The 17,370-nt window shown below is 36.8% G+C and overlaps 1 protein-coding gene across 1 annotated transcript in view; it reads left to right on the forward strand.

Annotated features, from left to right (window-relative positions):
- Positions 1 to 17,370, forward strand: part of BIRC6 (baculoviral IAP repeat containing 6) — a 172,541-nt gene that overhangs the window by 22,755 nt on the left and 132,416 nt on the right. The window contains exons 10-19 of the mRNA XM_009880396.1: positions 423 to 572; positions 4,002 to 4,227; positions 8,627 to 8,787; positions 11,610 to 11,741; positions 13,017 to 13,148; positions 13,428 to 13,606; positions 14,182 to 14,312; positions 15,189 to 15,350; positions 15,444 to 15,575; positions 15,848 to 15,945. Coding sequence (XP_009878698.1) covers positions 423 to 572; positions 4,002 to 4,227; positions 8,627 to 8,787; positions 11,610 to 11,741; positions 13,017 to 13,148; positions 13,428 to 13,606; positions 14,182 to 14,312; positions 15,189 to 15,350; positions 15,444 to 15,575; positions 15,848 to 15,945 — 1,503 coding nt within the window. The remainder of the gene's footprint in view (positions 1 to 422; positions 573 to 4,001; positions 4,228 to 8,626; positions 8,788 to 11,609; positions 11,742 to 13,016; positions 13,149 to 13,427; positions 13,607 to 14,181; positions 14,313 to 15,188; positions 15,351 to 15,443; positions 15,576 to 15,847; positions 15,946 to 17,370) is intronic.

The following is a 17,370-nucleotide window of genomic DNA, read 5'->3' on the forward strand; positions in this document are numbered from 1 at the left end:
AAGGAAATTTGTGCAACCGGTACTAACGAGACAGTGTAGGCCTTGATGGACATGTTGACATGATGGAATATTTTCTGTTTAAAGCACGATTTGGATTATGGAAAACGTCATAATTGTTATGGTTTTGGGTTTCTGTTGAGGTTTCCTTAGTTAATTACCTTTTAACTCCCTTAATATTTTTTTTTCCTTTGATGCCATTCACAACTGGAGTCAGTGTTTTTGTAGTTCTGTTTTGCATTTACCCAGAAACAATTTGCAGTAGTAAAGCAAAATGAGTATTCCTATATAATCTTACTGTTTTCAGGTCCTGCATAATTACTGTCATAATTGTGTAGAATTTCAACTGCAAGCCTGTCTTGTGGGTTGAGTTTAGCTATATGCCTGTCTAAACTTGCCTCTTTTGTTGTCTGTGATCTTTTTAGGTGGAGAACTTCATTTCCTTCAGATTGGAGGGACCTGCGATGACATAGATGAAGCTGATATACTTGTAGATGGATCTCTTTCCAAAAGTGTGGAACAGTCATCAGAAGGCACCAAGCCCTTATCCAACCCCTCTAGTCCAGGCATTACAGGTAAATTGCACATGTTTAAATGTATCGTGAGTAAAAATCCTTTTGTGATTTTTGGAAGTTGCGTATTAAGATGATTTCGAGTTACTTAATAGTGTGCTGCTTTCTACTTTTTTGCTGCCTGAAGTTGGAGTTCTGTAATTACTGTATGTCTATCGCTGCTTATGTACAAGCATAACACTTTAGCAGCTCCTGATTTAAAAAAAACCCAACTTTTTGTATAACTGATTGTTTTTTCCAATCTCAACATGTTATTTTAAGTGCGGTAGACAGGGAAGAACAGGTAATTGTGCAGGCACTGAGCTTCCCTCCTGGTTTAAATAGGCTTAGACCCTTTATTTGGAATTAAAATCATATATTCATTATGTAAAATTGCCTTAAAATTTCATGCAGAAACTGTACAGATCTCTTTAATAAAACTGTACAAAACATGTATTCAACAGGTATTGTTGCACACAGTGAAGCTGATGCTCTCTATACTTGAAGCAGTGCAGTTTCTGTTGATAAATAAGGCTTATGATGTGAACTCTTGGATTTTTGTTTTTAGCGGTTTGTCTGGGTTGAGCTATGCTCAAATTGTGCTGTCATTTACCTACTAGTTTCCTTCCTGGAAAGGCTGTCTGCCTTGGACAGCAAGAAATAATTGATTCTAATTGTCCAAATTCTATTTTTACCCTAAACATCGTATTTTTAGGTCTTGTCTTTACTGCAATTCTCATATACCACTCTGCTGCCTTTTGTAGTATTGTGGCCCACTTGGATAAAATGAAGAGTTGGGTGAGCAGGTTGTTCCTTTTGTAGTCAGGTAGAAGGGGAAAAATGTGAGGAGCTTCCCCTGCTTGTACGGGAGAACAGTGAATATGCAGGTTGTGGGAGCTCCTGTGTGGGCCTCTTGATCTTTTCTCAACACTCATCAAAGATGCTATAGTGTAGATAACTTGTTACTAAAACTTAACAACAAATCTAATTTTGCTGGTTAAGTCTGAGGAAGATTCGAGTCATGCTGAGGTTTTTCAACTCTGTGTGTGTGTGTATAGTCTTGCTTTGAGTTTTAAAGGGAATTGTTTATGAGAGAGCTGTAAAACTTGTTGTTCATTTTGTTTTAACCTGCAGTTGTTGAAGACAGAGACACAAAGCATAACTATTTCAGTTGGGTTGGAGTTTGGAGGTTTTGGTCATGTCTGTTGGGACAGAAATGGGGATATACTGGGAATAGATGACCTAGAATATAAAATACAAGAATAAATAATATAAAGCATGAAGATAAAGCAATGATACAATGGGAATAAACCATTCATGTAGATATGATTATTTCAGAGAAGTGATGTTGATTTTGTGTGTGTGTATGTCGGGGAGGGGGGGAACATGTCTTTGCCTGTAGCTGTAGGGGACAAAAGAAGCAAGGAGAGGACTGAGCGGCAGTGCAGGGACCATTTTGGATCATGGCATCTTTGATGTCAACAGACTACGTGCTGTCTTTCTCCCTAAACCCCTGCCTGCTGTGCTGTCTTTGTATGACCCTAATTTTAGTCCACAAGAGGTGATCAAAAGAGGGAAGGAGAAGATGCTTTTTGTTATAAGATTATCTGTAGGCAGCAGTACAGCAGTTGCTGTGTTCTTCTCTGCATCAAGGACTGAATTTCTCCTGCTCCTCCTCTTTTTCATCAAAGGAGCCATTCCTGAAGTTTGAAAACTGCTGGGTAATAAACCATTTTACATATGCGAGGGAGAGAAGTCTGTGGCTTTCTTCCACACCTTTCTTCTTTTGCTAATGGCAAATAAAGCAATAATTATCTTCCCGTTTTTTCAAGTTTGCTATTTGAACTTCAGCTTGTCATAACTCAGTATTGCAATATAACAGAAGTCGTGTAATTTTGCAAAAGAAGCCAAGTGTATCTGACAGCACTGGAAAGTTAAGTCCTTTGTTTTTCAATTTTAGGGGTTGATACCACATTACATGTGGTTGCTCTGAATACTCTGAATTTGTAATTGTTTCTGTTGGGGGGGAGGGAGGGGAGAATGAAGCGGAAAAAACTCTTGTCTCCTCAATGATAGAATTGTTGCACAGTTAGAGCTATGATCTCACTTGTCATTGCAGTGTCGTCTAGTTAATGAGGTTTATATTTGGCAGTAAGAAAAAAAGATGATGTTTCCTGTATTACTGAAATTAAATTTCTAAAGCATTTTTTATTTCTAATCTCTTCAGCATTTTCCTGCCTCCTAGATTGAAAAGCAGAAATCACAGTTGTTGCAATGAGAGTGAAATTTTTGCTTGACTCTGTGTATCTCCTCTTAAGCTTCTTCACTTTTGGGGAAGAATTGCCTGTGTGTTTCTACTCTCAAGCTGGAGGATGTAATCTTGTTATTATTCTGGTTCCAACCTGGCTTGCTTTGCAAGATAGTCTCTAGGTTCAGAGTTAACTGGGGGGATTTTTTTTGTGTTGGTGTGGCTTTTTGTTTGTTTTTTTTTTTCCTGGGATGGTGACAGTAGTAGTCAGGTAGCAAACTTTCTCATTTTGAAAACCATCACTCCTTTACAAGATTTTCTCCAATATGCATTTTTAAGAAAAAATGCTCAAAATGTAAGAAAATTGACATTGGACATATCTTATTTTCCTTCAAGTTTTCAATTTATTTTTATTTTTCTGTGGAAACCTGATTATTCTCAGAGTTCCTTTGTGATGTTTCTTTAGGTGTTTGTCTCCCTGGGATATTTTAGTTTTCAATACTTCTTCCATTAATATTTGTGTCCTAAGGACAAGACTTGGAATATGAAGACAAAAAGACAAAATACTTGCCTAGGCCCAGTGTCTTTTAAGTGCATTACATAAAGCATGTTTGTTTTTCCCTTACCCCTCTTTTAAGCTAAACTGGGAGCCTTCCAAAAACATTCTAGTAATCCACCATAAAACAAGTATATATTGATAAGCAGGTGCCAAAGTAATGTTTTAAACAGTGATAAAAATGTTACAATTGCATAGTAATTCCATATATCTGTCTTCATGAAATGAAAGACTTTCATGTTTTTTTCATCTGAGTCAATAGAGGTATTAAAAAAAAAAGTTTTAATCAGCTTTACATCATCAAAGTATAGCTGGCAAATTACTTTTTCCTGATGCTTCTGGTTGAATCCCAGACAGCATGCTTAGAGCTCTCAGTACTTAGAAAATGTATTCCAAATGAGCTGTCTTCAAAGGATACTGACTTGAAGGCTAGGGTTGTTTGGTTGCTTGTGTTTGTTTGATTTCTTTTTTTGTTTGTTTGGCTGGGGTGGTTTTTTTGTGGATTGTTTTGGGGTGTTTTTTTTTAGAAACTTCGTATAACATATAGTTAATTTTACCTATAACAGTTTGGATATATTTCAAACTGTTTATAGGATGTTCTGGAAAAAATATCAATGTAGTAATTAATGTATGTTCTGTAATTATTCAGGAGTTGATCTTTTGGTGGACCAGCCATTTTCCCTTGAAACACTGACGTCCCTGGTGGAACTGACCCGTTTTGAGACTTTGACGCCACGGTTTTCAGCCACTGTTCCTCCCTGTTGGGTAGAAGTCCAGCAAGAGCAGCAGCAAAGGCGGCATCCTCAGCATTTGCACCAGCAGCACCATGGGGACGCAGCTCAGCATACTCGAACTTGGAAGCTACAGACAGACAGGTAGGTAGGGCAACAATGCAAAAAGAATCATGTGTGTATTCCTTAACTAGTTCGTATAGGTGGTATAATCACAAATTTCATGCAGTTTAATTGGTTTTAAGTAGTGTGCAAGTTTAAGAATGTGTGCTTTCAAAGATAATCAATCCCTATCTGGTAGTTTGCATTATAGGTCTTTGTGAGATTGCCGGAGTTGTTTTAGTGTACCTGGAAACAGTTGAAAAGTCAAGTTTTGAATTCATGTATTTTTGTTTGCCAAATAATGTCATATGATTAGACAAGCACATTTACCAGAATTACAGATATTCTTGATTGTTTCTATAAAAGTCTCATTCACCCTTCTTATGCATACACACGTCCTTAGTACATTTTTTAATCGCAAAACGCAAGCTGCTGGTGCCAGTATGACTAATTAGTTGTCCTAAACAAAATCATATTGTAATTTATTTTAACATGTGAAGATAAACTCTGGATTAATGTCAGTTCATCCTAAGTTGAACCTTTTTACATGAGACATTTACATAACCCAGCACAGAGCCCTAGTTGTGCTAAAATTTAGGCAGTTTTTTCATTGATATGAACTACACCAAGATGGTATGTATAGTACTTTTTAGGTTTTTTTACCCCTGGCGCGAGAACTTGGAATTCCTCTGGGATCCTAGAGACTTGGAGAGCAGTGTTGCAGTCTCCTTGAAGAGTTGCTTAAAACCTACCTGAAGTAGCTTTGCATAGTTTTTCTGAAAAATGCTTGAAGAAACAAAATACAGATAAAAGTTGTGTTGTGCCTTTTATTAAGGCACATGCATAATAAGGCATCTTTTGGGTCAGGCTGTCACACATCTGTCCCACTGATGTACAAGATTTGGATAATAATGTGGAATCTAAACACCTATACAGTGGAAACAATGAAATAGCAAAAGGATGCTAGGGGAGCTAGATATCATATGTGGGGGGAAAAAGCTTGTCGTATGAATAAGTGGAAGCTAGCACATGATTATGAAACATTCCATTTGGGAAAACAGGTCTGGAAGGTAATAGCTGCAGGCATTTCCAGGGCTGACACCTAACTTGAGCTGAACTTGTTTTAATTAAATGTTCATAAGCTATGGCTAAAAGCTTGCAGTGTATTATAGGCTTTAAAACATTTCTTTATCTGTCTTGTGGTTTTGCTTTGTGTGAGTAAAATATTTTTTATATAACAAGTGGAAAGGAGGTGGTTCCTTGCAAAATAACTTCCAGTTAAAACTATAGGTTATCCAGCACATTCAGCAACAGTTGAAAAGTAGGAAGCTACCAATATGAAGATGTAAGGAAGCAAACAGTGAAGGTAATAGCTGTAAATTGGAAGGTGATAGGTAGAACATTAACTTATGAATATTGTTTCATTAGAGGAAAAGAATTATGGCTGCTGCAAAGTAAAACAGGAACATAAAGAGGTGAAGTTAAAAGTTTTGATTTAGTGCTGGAAATCTTTTGACATCTGCTAAATGACTCATGATGAAAATAATTAAATTACAGTCCCTTTGTTCATAGGGTAGAATATACAATCTTGAGATTGAGAGCAACGTTAGCTCTTAATTAAAAGTTAGCTGAGAAGAAACTTTTTGATTTTGCATTATTTTGTTGGTCCTTAATATGAGGTTCTTTTTATCTCCTCTCTGAGTGTCTCATACTGATTCCTGTCAAGATGTGGGATTACAGAGTTGGATGAGTAATGCAATTTGATATGGTAATTCTTTTGTTTCTCAAATAGATAGAAGGAGATAATCCTTTAAATGTATTTTAGGGAATGGCGTTATATTACATTCGCATACTTTCAGTCCTACTTTTGTTATTTTAAAAAGGCTGTGTAAAAAAGAAAGCGGAAAAAGCAGAGTCTGGTTTACTTTATGAATTATATAAATATCAGTATTTCCCCTTCAGTGGTAATTTTATGTTAAATTGGGTTAATCCTTTTAAACAAAGTATGTGAATTCGTAATGTGGTTTGATAAAACAGTGACATCTGAGTTTCCTGGCTTTTTCTCAAATTTATATAGGAAATACTTTATGTATTCATCTTATGCAGACATATTTTAAAATATGTGAAAGAAGGAGGAGCTAGGAACTAGGGTGCTTTCCAGTGTTTAAACTCTGGAAATGGGTCTGCAGCTCAAAGTTCAGTTGTAGTGGAAGATCAAACGTTGATGAGGTATTCTAGAAAAGGAATGAAGTGTGTTGGAAAGTATTTTGTAGTTGTGAGAATGATGGTATATTTGCATTTAGAACAGTCTTGATTGTATATTCTTAAAAAAGATGCTATAGACTTAGAAGGGTTTCAAAGGTGAGATAAGTTGCTAAAAGAATTTGCATTAGACTATCAGAGAAAAGTGATATTGAGGACAAATATGCTAAAATATTGAGAAAATAATAAGGAAGTATATTGATTTGCTTCTTTGAAACTTTACACACAAATAAAGAGGATACACTTAAACAGACTTATGAGAAATTAAAAAACTGTTTAAAGGGAAGTTTTTCACTCATCACAGAATTAGATTGTGAAGTTCACTTCCACGGGTATAAGGAACTCCCTTCACTGTTGGATTAATGTGAGACCTTCATAGAGGATCATTCTTCTGTACATGCCTATTGAGAGATACTTAAAACTTCCTTTGGGGAACCTGCTGATGAATTCTGTCAAAAATAGATTTCTGGAGTAGACAAGTAACAGTTGTAATTCGGTATGGTGGTATTCCTCGTCTGCAACATACAGACTACAAAAGAGTACTGCAGACTAACTGGTTTATTATTCATTGTTGGTTTTGTACTAGATCTTAAATGAAACTGGATGAGCAGAATATTACTTAGTCTTTCAGAAGGCTTGCTCCTTTGAATGTCTCATTCTGTCCGTGCTTTGCATAACACCTATAGGAACACTCAGACGTAAGAACCCACCCCAAACCCCAAACCTGTTTTGCACGGGGCTATGTATTATCCAAGCCAGAAAGCAGGCATGAGTAATTTTGGTTTTAATGTTACATTTGTTAACAGTTGGTTTGGTTTTTTTTTTTTCCTTGAAGTTGTAGGATAAATTTATATTTTATTTACCTGAGTTATTTTACAATTAGCTGAAAATTCTTCACTGTTCCTTCTTAAATCATAACCACAAGTTCTCTTCTGTCCATCTTCCTCTTCTGTCCATCTTTCCTCCTAAAATCACTGCTTTTCTGTGTTGCTTGTTCTGGAAAGCTGGTGTGCCATTTCATTATGCATACATGGAATCTGTTGTAAGTGTATTATGCTTGCCTCAGGGAGATGCAGCCTTCAGGGATATTACTGTAAAAAAAAATTCAAAGCATTAAATATATTTGGATTAATCCTTAATTTATTTTAAAATGGTTTTCTGCACAATATTCAATGTGTAGCATGTGATTTGATTTAAAATACCTTTTTGTAATTTAGATGTTAGAAAAACATCTAACCAATATTTATAACAGCATACTCGGTTTCTTAGTGTTCTGTTATACAATTAAATAATCGCAGGCTGTCAAAGTTGCAACACTTCAAAAAATTATTTACTGATAAATTGAGATGATCAGGAAGTGCAGTTATTTTAAAAATGTATACAAATTGACAATTGATGTGTGATTAGTTTTATTTGAATTGCTGTTTGGTTCAAACTATTTTTTGCAAACCTTAGTCTATCAAGCTATGGCACTGATCACTGAGGGCTACTTATTATCTTAAGTTTACACTTTCAGTGTAAACCAAAGTTGGCTTCAAAAGGAAAATATGACTCATTAAAAGAAAGCTGTACCCGTTTTGCACAGCACAGGCTTCTGAGTATCCATCTGGTAAGAAGCGCTTCTCATACTGTATAAATTATCAAATATATTTAAAAAAATAATTCGAAGCTAGTATTTTGAGTCTCCTGGATGTCGCTGTTGTACCACTGGAAAATGACATTGTTTAACGCTTACAAATGGAGAAGGCCAACTTAAGAGATTGTAAGGTATTTACTATCATGCTTTCATACACTTCACTGATTGGTAGATCTGGTTTTAGTGATTCCCCCCACCTGCCCATTCCATTTTTTCTAGAAATGAGTAACTGGTATTTATAGTAATATGTAAACAGTACTGTAACGAAGGTAATAGGGAATCTTTTCGCTGCTAGTTTTATTTGAACATTGATTTGCCCACTCTTATCAATTAGCTTTTAACGTGTTCTTCACAAAATTAATGTGGTTAACTGTGGCTTGAAAGGCTTTTACTTCAGAAATTCATGTGGATGTCAACTAATGCAAAATAAGTTGTTCTTGTTAAAAAAATTGTGCACAGATGGAGAATGCACTGGGTAATGGTGCCTGCTTCATCTGAATTTTCTCTTAACACTGCGTCATTGTCTTCTTTTTTTCCTGACAGTAACAGCTGGGATGAGCATGTCTTTGAACTGGTTCTACCAAAAGCCTGTATGGTTGGACATGTGGACTTCAAATTTGTTTTGAATTCAAACATCACAAACATTCCCCAGATTCAAGTGACTTTACTGAAAAATAAAGCTCCAGGCTTAGGGAAAGTCAATGGTAAGAAAGAACTCAAGGCATCTTTTAGAATATTAATTCTTTTCTGAAACTCGTGATTCTCTGTGATGTGTATTAGAAGAATTGCTTGAAATCGTGTAAATATTTCAAGTTTACTTATTTCCATTTTATTCTCAGCATCACAGTCTTGTTTTCATTCACCATGTTTGAATGTAAAATGGGGAAACAAAGTAGATAAACAGTTTCAAAATCCGGAATTTTATGCAAATAAAAGTGCATAGCTCGAAAAGGTTGAACTGAATTATTCTGTACTGCTTTAATCCTACAATCATGAAAAAAATATGCTGTCACTTGTAAATCATCCTAGAGATTGACTGATGAAACAAATGGTACTCTTTTAAGTTCTTGATATATTTAAAAAAATTATAATAAATTATTCGAAGTCACAGAAGGAAATTATTTGCCAGTGCCTCTTGGATGCATAAGAGAAAATAGCACGGCTGTTTTTGATGACAGTAGATAAAACCTGGCTTCCTTGGGAATTCTCTCATCATCTGGCTCATTAACTGAGCTACGTGAAAGCTGCGGCATGATTTCACCTTTTGTTCCTTGGAGCTTTGACAGGGTGGACCAAAGTTATGAATGCTCTGCCTTGGGAAGGCTCCTAGCTGGACTCTGCATCTTACTAGCTCTCAGGGAACCTGTGAGGGGGTAGCATAGTTGAGAAGTCACTTTGATGTGGAAGAGTTTGTCCACCGTTGGGATTTTCCTGTCGTGAGCGTGTTCATTGCATGTCCTGCTGCCCTGTCTGTGAGGGACAGAAGGTGTTACATGCAGCACTTCATTTTACTGAGGCAGTAATTGGTTATCTTTATCTGGCCATCTCTTTTTGAAAAGCTTCTAGGAACTTGGTATTTCAGAGAAATCTTGCTGTTGAGTATTATTAAGTTGGCTGTTGGATATAAAATGTGTTTGGGACAGCAGCAACCATAATTTTAAAAGCTCTTTTTTTTTCCTTTTCTTTTTTTTTTTTTTTATGCTAAGTAAGAGCACCCCAGTTAAATAACGGTAACAGAGCTGTAAATTTTAAAAAGGAATACAGGCATACCAAAGATCATTGACGTGGTTTCATACAACTTCTCACTCTGTAGCATCTCCCAGTGTTTAACAAGAAAAAAGTGTACTGGGATACTTTTATAAAGAAATCCTATAAACTGGTGGTTAACCAAATGTATTCTTTTAGGTTACAATCTGTTTTAACAGTTTTGGCCAAAGTGCTGGCTGTGACTGCAGGACAGCAGTCAACAGATGTTCTTGCATGTTCTTCCTTTGTTTAATTCTTGAAGCAAAACCTTAGTTTTAACATGTGGCAGAATTTTGCTCTATCAAATCAAAAAATAGAACAGATAGTCCATGTTGCTCTTCTGAATGGCACTTGCTTTGTTCTTGGTATGAATTTTAGCATTCAGTCCACTTGCAGATCTGGATATCAGAATTAATCTGAAAATGTTTGCCTGTGAAACAAAACAGTAAAAGAAACACTATACTCTTTTTCTTAATGTTTCAATTTTAAATATTGCTGAGCAAACAGTTCCATGAGTTGGTAATTCTTTGACGACATGGGATTTGACTGTGAAATAAATGGCCAGAGCTTTTTGCGAATGCTTTACATTGCAGCTTACTGAACGTAAGACATGACAGAGCTCTTCCAGAAAGTGACGTTTCACTTCCTTACATGCAGTGTAGTAGAATTTGCTTTTTTCTGTTATGGATATGGTGGCGAAAGCATGGAGTGGATGGTCAGGGTATATGCAGGCAGTCCGGAAAGGGCTGGGGTATGCGAGAGTGCCTGCAAGGCAAGCTTGGGAAGGCCTTTGTTTCTTCTTAGTTTGGTAGGACTGGGGAGCCTCAACTAACCAACATCCTTTCCAGTGTTATGGCATCGCAGTTGCTTCCTAGCCTTTTTCAATTTCTTGGATATTGGGATAGGCATTAATGACATTTGCCTTTTTTTTTTCTACGCACTCCTGAGTGAAGTAATAGAATGCTAATGATTTCAGTATAAAGGAAGGCAAATCTGGATAATTTACATCTGTGTTGGATATTAACCAAAATGTCCTAATCCCAGGGGAAAGTAATATTCAGGATTGTTTGGTGGCTGTTGAAAAGGTATAAAATCTTCAGACTGAAATTCAGTTAGCTTCCCCCCCACCCTTCCCTTCTCTGCCTCCATATGGTGAGAAAAGAACTGAAATTTTAAGATGAGACCTAAGGAAGATCTGCAGGGGAGACTTTATTCAGTTGTTTTTTGTACAACAGGAATCCTGGAACCAGTTAAATGTGTAGTGTATAGTAACGGGAAGGCCAGAGGCATAATTCTTCTGGTTTGGAACTAATGTTTTTGATCTGGCAGTTAATTCACTGTGTATGCTTCTTATTCATTTGCTTGCATGTCATCTTCATCTATGATTCATGAGAACCATTTAATTAAAAAAAAGAGCTGTACTGAAATGTTTTCAAAATAATGTCTGATGTTCAGCAGGAGCAATCCAGTTATTTTCAGTTTAAATTATCAAACTTTCAATACTGGAATCTAATTGCTTAGGGGTAATCTGCAGTTGATTATTAGGAGAAAATAAGTTGGACAGTGTTAAAGTAAAGCAGGCTGTTTACAGGTCATGCGAAGAAATATTTTTTAGCTGTTTGCTTCAAGTTCAGTTGCAATCCTAATATGAAAAACGTGCCTATATAAGAAATAGTGTTTTGGGCAGAAAGCTGATAAATTTGCTATGAACGCTACTGCTTCTGTTTTCTGTGAGCCTTAAGCAATGTTTGTGAAACCTTGCTAATATTTTTATTTCCAGAAGCAGCAGTAGATAGACAGATCACATTTCCTTTATCTCCAGCTCATAATATTGAAGTGGAGAGAAATGGAAAACCAGGACTGGTTGAATTTAATGAAGAGATGCAGTATATGGATGTAGAGGAACCACAATGTAAGTTTCATTTATCTTGTTATACCTTGTTTAAAATATGAACTTTTTTTTTTGCCTTTTTTTTTTTTAATGAGATACTGAAATTTCTCCACAAAAAATTCTCAACCATTTAAAATAGGCTGGTTTCTCAGCCCTGTTCAGTGTTGCCTCTCTCACTGGTCTGTTTACTGTATGAGTTGAAAGTTTAACACAAACACACCAAGGAAAAAAAGTACTGGAGACTTTTAGTGCTTAAAAGCAGATTAGTATTTATTTGAGTTTAGAAATAAAGTAGACCGAGATAGCACCTTTATAACTTAAACCCTGTTCCAGCAGTATTTTACTTGGTTTCCTTAGCTACTTCTAATAAAATTTTTCTTTGCATACATGGCTGTTGTAGAGACTGCTGCTGAAAACCAAGAAATATAAACAGCTGCTAAAGAATTTGTAACTAGTCATGTTAATTTTTCAGCTGTATAGACTCTGTGCCTGTTTTTCTAACCTTTTTTGTTTAACCAGTACTCTTCCACAAAATCTGTTGGAGAGATTCTGAAAGGCAATCAGATTAGATGCGAGTGAGGAGAGCTACAGGCTTAAGAATTGATAGTTGGAGTGCATCAGTTCCAGAACTATGATCCTTTTTCTTGGTCCTTTCAACAGTCTTACTTTACACCTTCTGTCCTTTCATGTGATCAGGCTTATCTGGAGCATGACTCTAAAGGTCCCCTCCAACCCAAACCGTTATATGATTCTATAACTCCAAGAAAGGTGTTGCAAAGGATGAAGGGGGATCAGAGGGGTTATAAAAGACAGGAAGGAGGTTTTTCATGCTGAGAAGGAGGCAGAAGATGAGTGAATGATAATTTCGATATACCACAGGAGAAACAAATTAGTTGGGTTTTGGTTTTTTGTTTGTTTTTTTTTTTTTTTTTTTTAAACAGTTCTGTCCTGCTTCAGAAAAGACCCAGTGAGAGTTGTGGATTAAAATATATTGATTCATGGCTTCATCAGTTGTGCATTTTTTGGCTATGAGCCAGTCATCATACATGTTATCCATATACTGTAACTGAAAATGCTTTGAAAACTGTCGTTTAACTTTATTGATTTCACTGGAAAATGGCTAAAAGTGAACCTCAAGTAATTGTTAGTTTTTTGATGTAGAGTTTATCTTTAGTGATTTAGTATTTGGTGATCAGAGTTTGACTCTGGTGATCAGAGTTTTTAACCCACACAAATGATTAGATTTTGTGACTTACAGATGAGTAATTCAGGTCCATATTACTCACGTTTTTTAAGGTCTTAGATTGTGTCCGTTCCTGGAGGAACACAAGGAAGATATACTTTGTGGTCCAGTATGGCTGGCTACTGGACTTGATCTATCAGGACATGCTGGAATGTTGACACTAACAAGTCCAAAGCTTGTTAAAGGTAAGCCAGTTTATTATGCTACTCACATGAAGTATACATGGCTAAAGTGCATCTTATGCTTCTGTAGTCAGACTTTGGTTGGTATTTGTTTTCATGTTGACAAATTTTGCTGTATAATGCAATAGTGAGCTACCTTTTCAAACTGATCCTAAAGTACTGTAATTAACATAGTTGAGCTCTGCTTGTATACTATATCTGTGAAGTTGAAATGCGTTTACAACTTGCCCTAGTAAACTATGCAAATTCTTCACACACACCCTTTTTTTTTTTCACTCATAGGCATGGCTGGTGGCAAGTACCGTTCATTTTTAATTCATGTTAAAGCAGTTAATGACAGAGGAACTGAAGAAATCTGCAATGGTGGCATTAGACCAGTTGTTAGAATACCATCTCTAAAACCTCAGACTAACAAGGGCCATTCCCTTGCTTCACTGTTGGCAAAAGTTGCAGCAGGCAAGGTAATGAATAGCCAAGAAAGATATTTGTGTTGGAGTTGTAGCATTGGTATGATTTATGTAATCTGAAAATGAGATAACTGTTAGGAGAATTAAGATCCATTAAAAATGACTTTTGTTAAGGGTTGACACTAACGCCTTCAAGAGTCAGAGTTCAGCATCTCTAAGTTTGTTCTTTGCAAAGTTAGTTGAAAAGGTCTGTTGCCCATTCTGAGCACTTGGTTTTGAAATTTCTGTTTCCACTAGTGTTTTCAGTAGCTGCTGCAGCTCATCCTCTTACAAAGATTTTTATGTCTGTGTGTGTATTTTACTGTTGATGGTTGTAGTTGTAAGATTGGATGATACAGTGTATGTCTTGTGGACGTTATTAGAATGGTTAGAACATAATAAATTACAAACCATTAAATTTTATGTTCTGTATTAAAGCAATTAGTGAATAAAAGCAGTCTATTTTAGTACAGTGCTCAAACTTAGTGAGAGATTTTACTGAACTGTATGCATTTCACTGAACAAGGTATACAAATGAAGCAGTCAAAAGCAATGAGATTTATGATAATTTTTTTCCCCAAAAAAATCAGGAAAAGCCATCTAGCAAAATTGAAGCCACTAATTCTTCAAGAAAATCAGATAATCTGAGAGGCTGTGACTTACTTCAAGAAGTCTCTGTAACGATTCGAAGATTTAAAAAAACTTCCATTTCAAAGGAAAGGTTAGTAGGTTTTTTTTTTAATTCTAAAAAATATTAGTTTTAGTTATATTTCTCATAAAATACTTTGTTCTCAGAATAGCTCAGGTCAAACCACTGTTTCAAGTTGTCATTTCATAAAGCGTATTTGATGTGGAAAATCCTGTAAATTGTGAGTTTGAGAGCACTGCGCTGTGCATGTTGTGGTAGAATAACACCATGCAGAAAACTGTATGTTGAGTGGCTATTTGCCTGACTTGAAAAGGCAAATGTAAGTAAGTTTTCTTGGTAAATTAGAGAAATTAATTTGGACAGATTTTTTTTTTTTTTAAAGGAAGCATCTTTCCTTTCTGTTTCCACATGTTGTCTTGTTTCTTACAGCAGAGAGTATATTATTTGTCAAAAAGTTCAGAATCAGAATTAACTAATGAATTGTTACTCAAAAACGTGGTTAAAGTCTCTGTGGATTGGTACTACAGGCCTAAATTCAAATAATACAGTATTTAACTTGTATTACCAGCTGCCACCCCACAATGCTGGCACTGGCTGTAATGGGCTTAAAGAGGTCAAAGAGGCTGCAAAGAGGTATGTGCAAATGGTTGCCAAAGAGTGTTGTAGATTATGAAAGTTTGTTTAGGTTTAAAAGTTACTAGACAAGTTAATTGGAAAAAAAAAATCCCTGAAGGTTACTAAATATACAGTTCTGTGAGCAGAACATAGGAAGACTGGGAGTGTGTGCATGGAAAGTAACATACATGCTTGTGGACTAGTTTTACTCTCATCTAGTCATCTCTTTTTTGCCGCTTCTGAGACAGGGTACAAAGCCGGAGGGACGTGTTAATGGGAGCACGGCAATATTGGATAATTCTGGTTTTTTTATTTCCCTCCCCTCTTCCCTAGAGTTCAACGGTGTGCCATGTTACAGTTCTCAGAGTTCCATGAGAAGCTGCTCACCACTCTTTGCAAGAAGACAGATGATGGTCTGACTACAGAACATGCTCAGAGTCTTGTGCTAGACACACTTTGTTGGCTGGCTGGAGTGTATTCAAATGGACCTGGCAGGTAAGAAAGAAATAGTGTTTAAATTAACATGGCTATTTTTCAGTATCAGCTCTGTTGAAAAAATAAAATTTTATACGCAACTTATTTTTACAGCTCAAAGGAAGGAAACGACAGCTTACTTTCTAAAACACGTAAATGTGTCTCTGATATAATACGTGTTTGCTTCTTTGAAGCTGGACGGAGCATAGCTCACAAATGTGCACGATTTCTTGCACTGTGCATCAGGTCAGTGCTAATTATTTATATATATTTATTTTTATGTATTTATGTTTTATATATATTTGGGGATTTTGCATGCAGTCTGAATCGTATATACATGTTTGTTGTTGTTTAACATTGAATTTATAAAGCAACAAGATCTGGAAGAGCTGCTGAGGAAAAATGTGTTAGGGTATGACTGCAAAGAACATCAGTCTTTCCACTTCATCTTTTGGAGGAGATTTTGTGTTTCATTCTTACTTCGTTAAATGTTAAAGTGTCTATGTGTTTCTTTCTAGCAATGGCAGGTGTGACCCGAGTCAGCAGGGGTTTGGATCAGTTCTTCTAAAAGCTTTACTTGACAATATGCCTCTTTTGCCTGCTGCTGCGACAGGTGGTACGTATACAATGTTTGTTGTCAGAAAAATACACAGTACATTTGTTGTTTGGCATGTTTTGTTGGACTCTCTTGTGAAATAAGAATTAGGTAATTGTTCTGTTGGTACAAACTGCTTCTTGGAGTGGCCTGCTCAGGTGGTGTCCAAGTATGAAGTATGCATTTGTAGATAATGGAATTTTAAGCAAATTAGCTTGCTTAAAACAGAGTGTTAAGGCACTGTTATTTTTCGGAGAGCTTACGTAAGTTTTGCAAGAATTTCCAAAGATGTTCAGCAACCACAGATTCTATTGGCATAAGTGAGAGTGAGGATTTTCTGTTATTTCCGAAAATTAGGAGAGTTATTCTGGGGATCCTGGCTATCAAAGTGATGTCCAACTAGCAATTTACTTCTGTTACTTCTGCACCAAAAGGAAACTTTTAACTAAATTAAATTCCTTCCTTATCTACATTGCAGAATAATGGTATCTTAGCACCTTGTTGAAGCCTTTTCAGTGTCAGGTAGAATGGGAAGATGACTTTAGCACTAGTATTTGGGGTGGCAAGACCTGCTTTGTGTTTTTCATAGTATGATGATGTTGAATCGCATCTAGCTTGGCATGATCAAGGGGTTTTACAGAAAAATTAGTTTGCAGTCTAAAATGCTTGTTTTGCTGCCACCCAGGTAGTAACATTTGACATGCTGCTATTGAGGGTGTGGAATGCACAGAGGGAGGAGGAGGGGGAAGCCGAGGTTTGGGTTTCCATACAGAACCACTGCACTGTGCTCTCAGAATTGATCTGTAAGGAAACAGTGCCTCCAGCAAATACAGAATAAGTACACCGCAGCCAAAACCAGAGTATGAGAGGAGAAGAAGGACTCAATCTAGAGTAAGGCTTGGCTCTGAAGGGATCGGGACCCCTAGCGTAGCACCTTAGTGTATCAAGAGCATTTTGATTGTTGTGCTTTGTAGAATCATAGAATGGTTTAGGTTGGAAAGGACCTCGAAGATGATCTTGTTCCACCCCCCCTGCCATAGACAGGGACACCTCCCACTAGACCAGGTTGCCCAAGGCCACGTCCAGCCTGGCCTTGAACACCTCCAGGGATGGGGCCTCAACAACCTCTCTGGGCAACCTGTTCCAGTGCCTTACAACCCTCAAAGTGAAAAACTTCTTCCTAATGTTTAATCTAAAGCTGCCTTCTTCCAGTTTAAAGCCATTCCCCCTCATCCTCTCACTGCGTGCCCTGGTAAAAAGTCCTTCTCCAGCTCTCCTGTAGGCCCCCTTTAGGTACTGGAAGGCCGCAATGAGATCTCCCCGGAGCCTTCTCTTCTCCAGGCTGAACAACCCCAACTGTCTCAGCCTCTCCTCATAGGAGAGGTGCTTCAGCCCTCGGATCATCCTCCTGGCTCTCTTCTGGACATGCTCCAGCAGGTCCATGTC

The sequence above is a fragment of the Charadrius vociferus genome, unplaced genomic scaffold, assembly GCF_000708025.1.
Source record: "Charadrius vociferus isolate BGI_N301 unplaced genomic scaffold, ASM70802v2 scaffold62, whole genome shotgun sequence".
Taxonomy (NCBI): Eukaryota; Metazoa; Chordata; class Aves; order Charadriiformes; family Charadriidae; genus Charadrius; species Charadrius vociferus.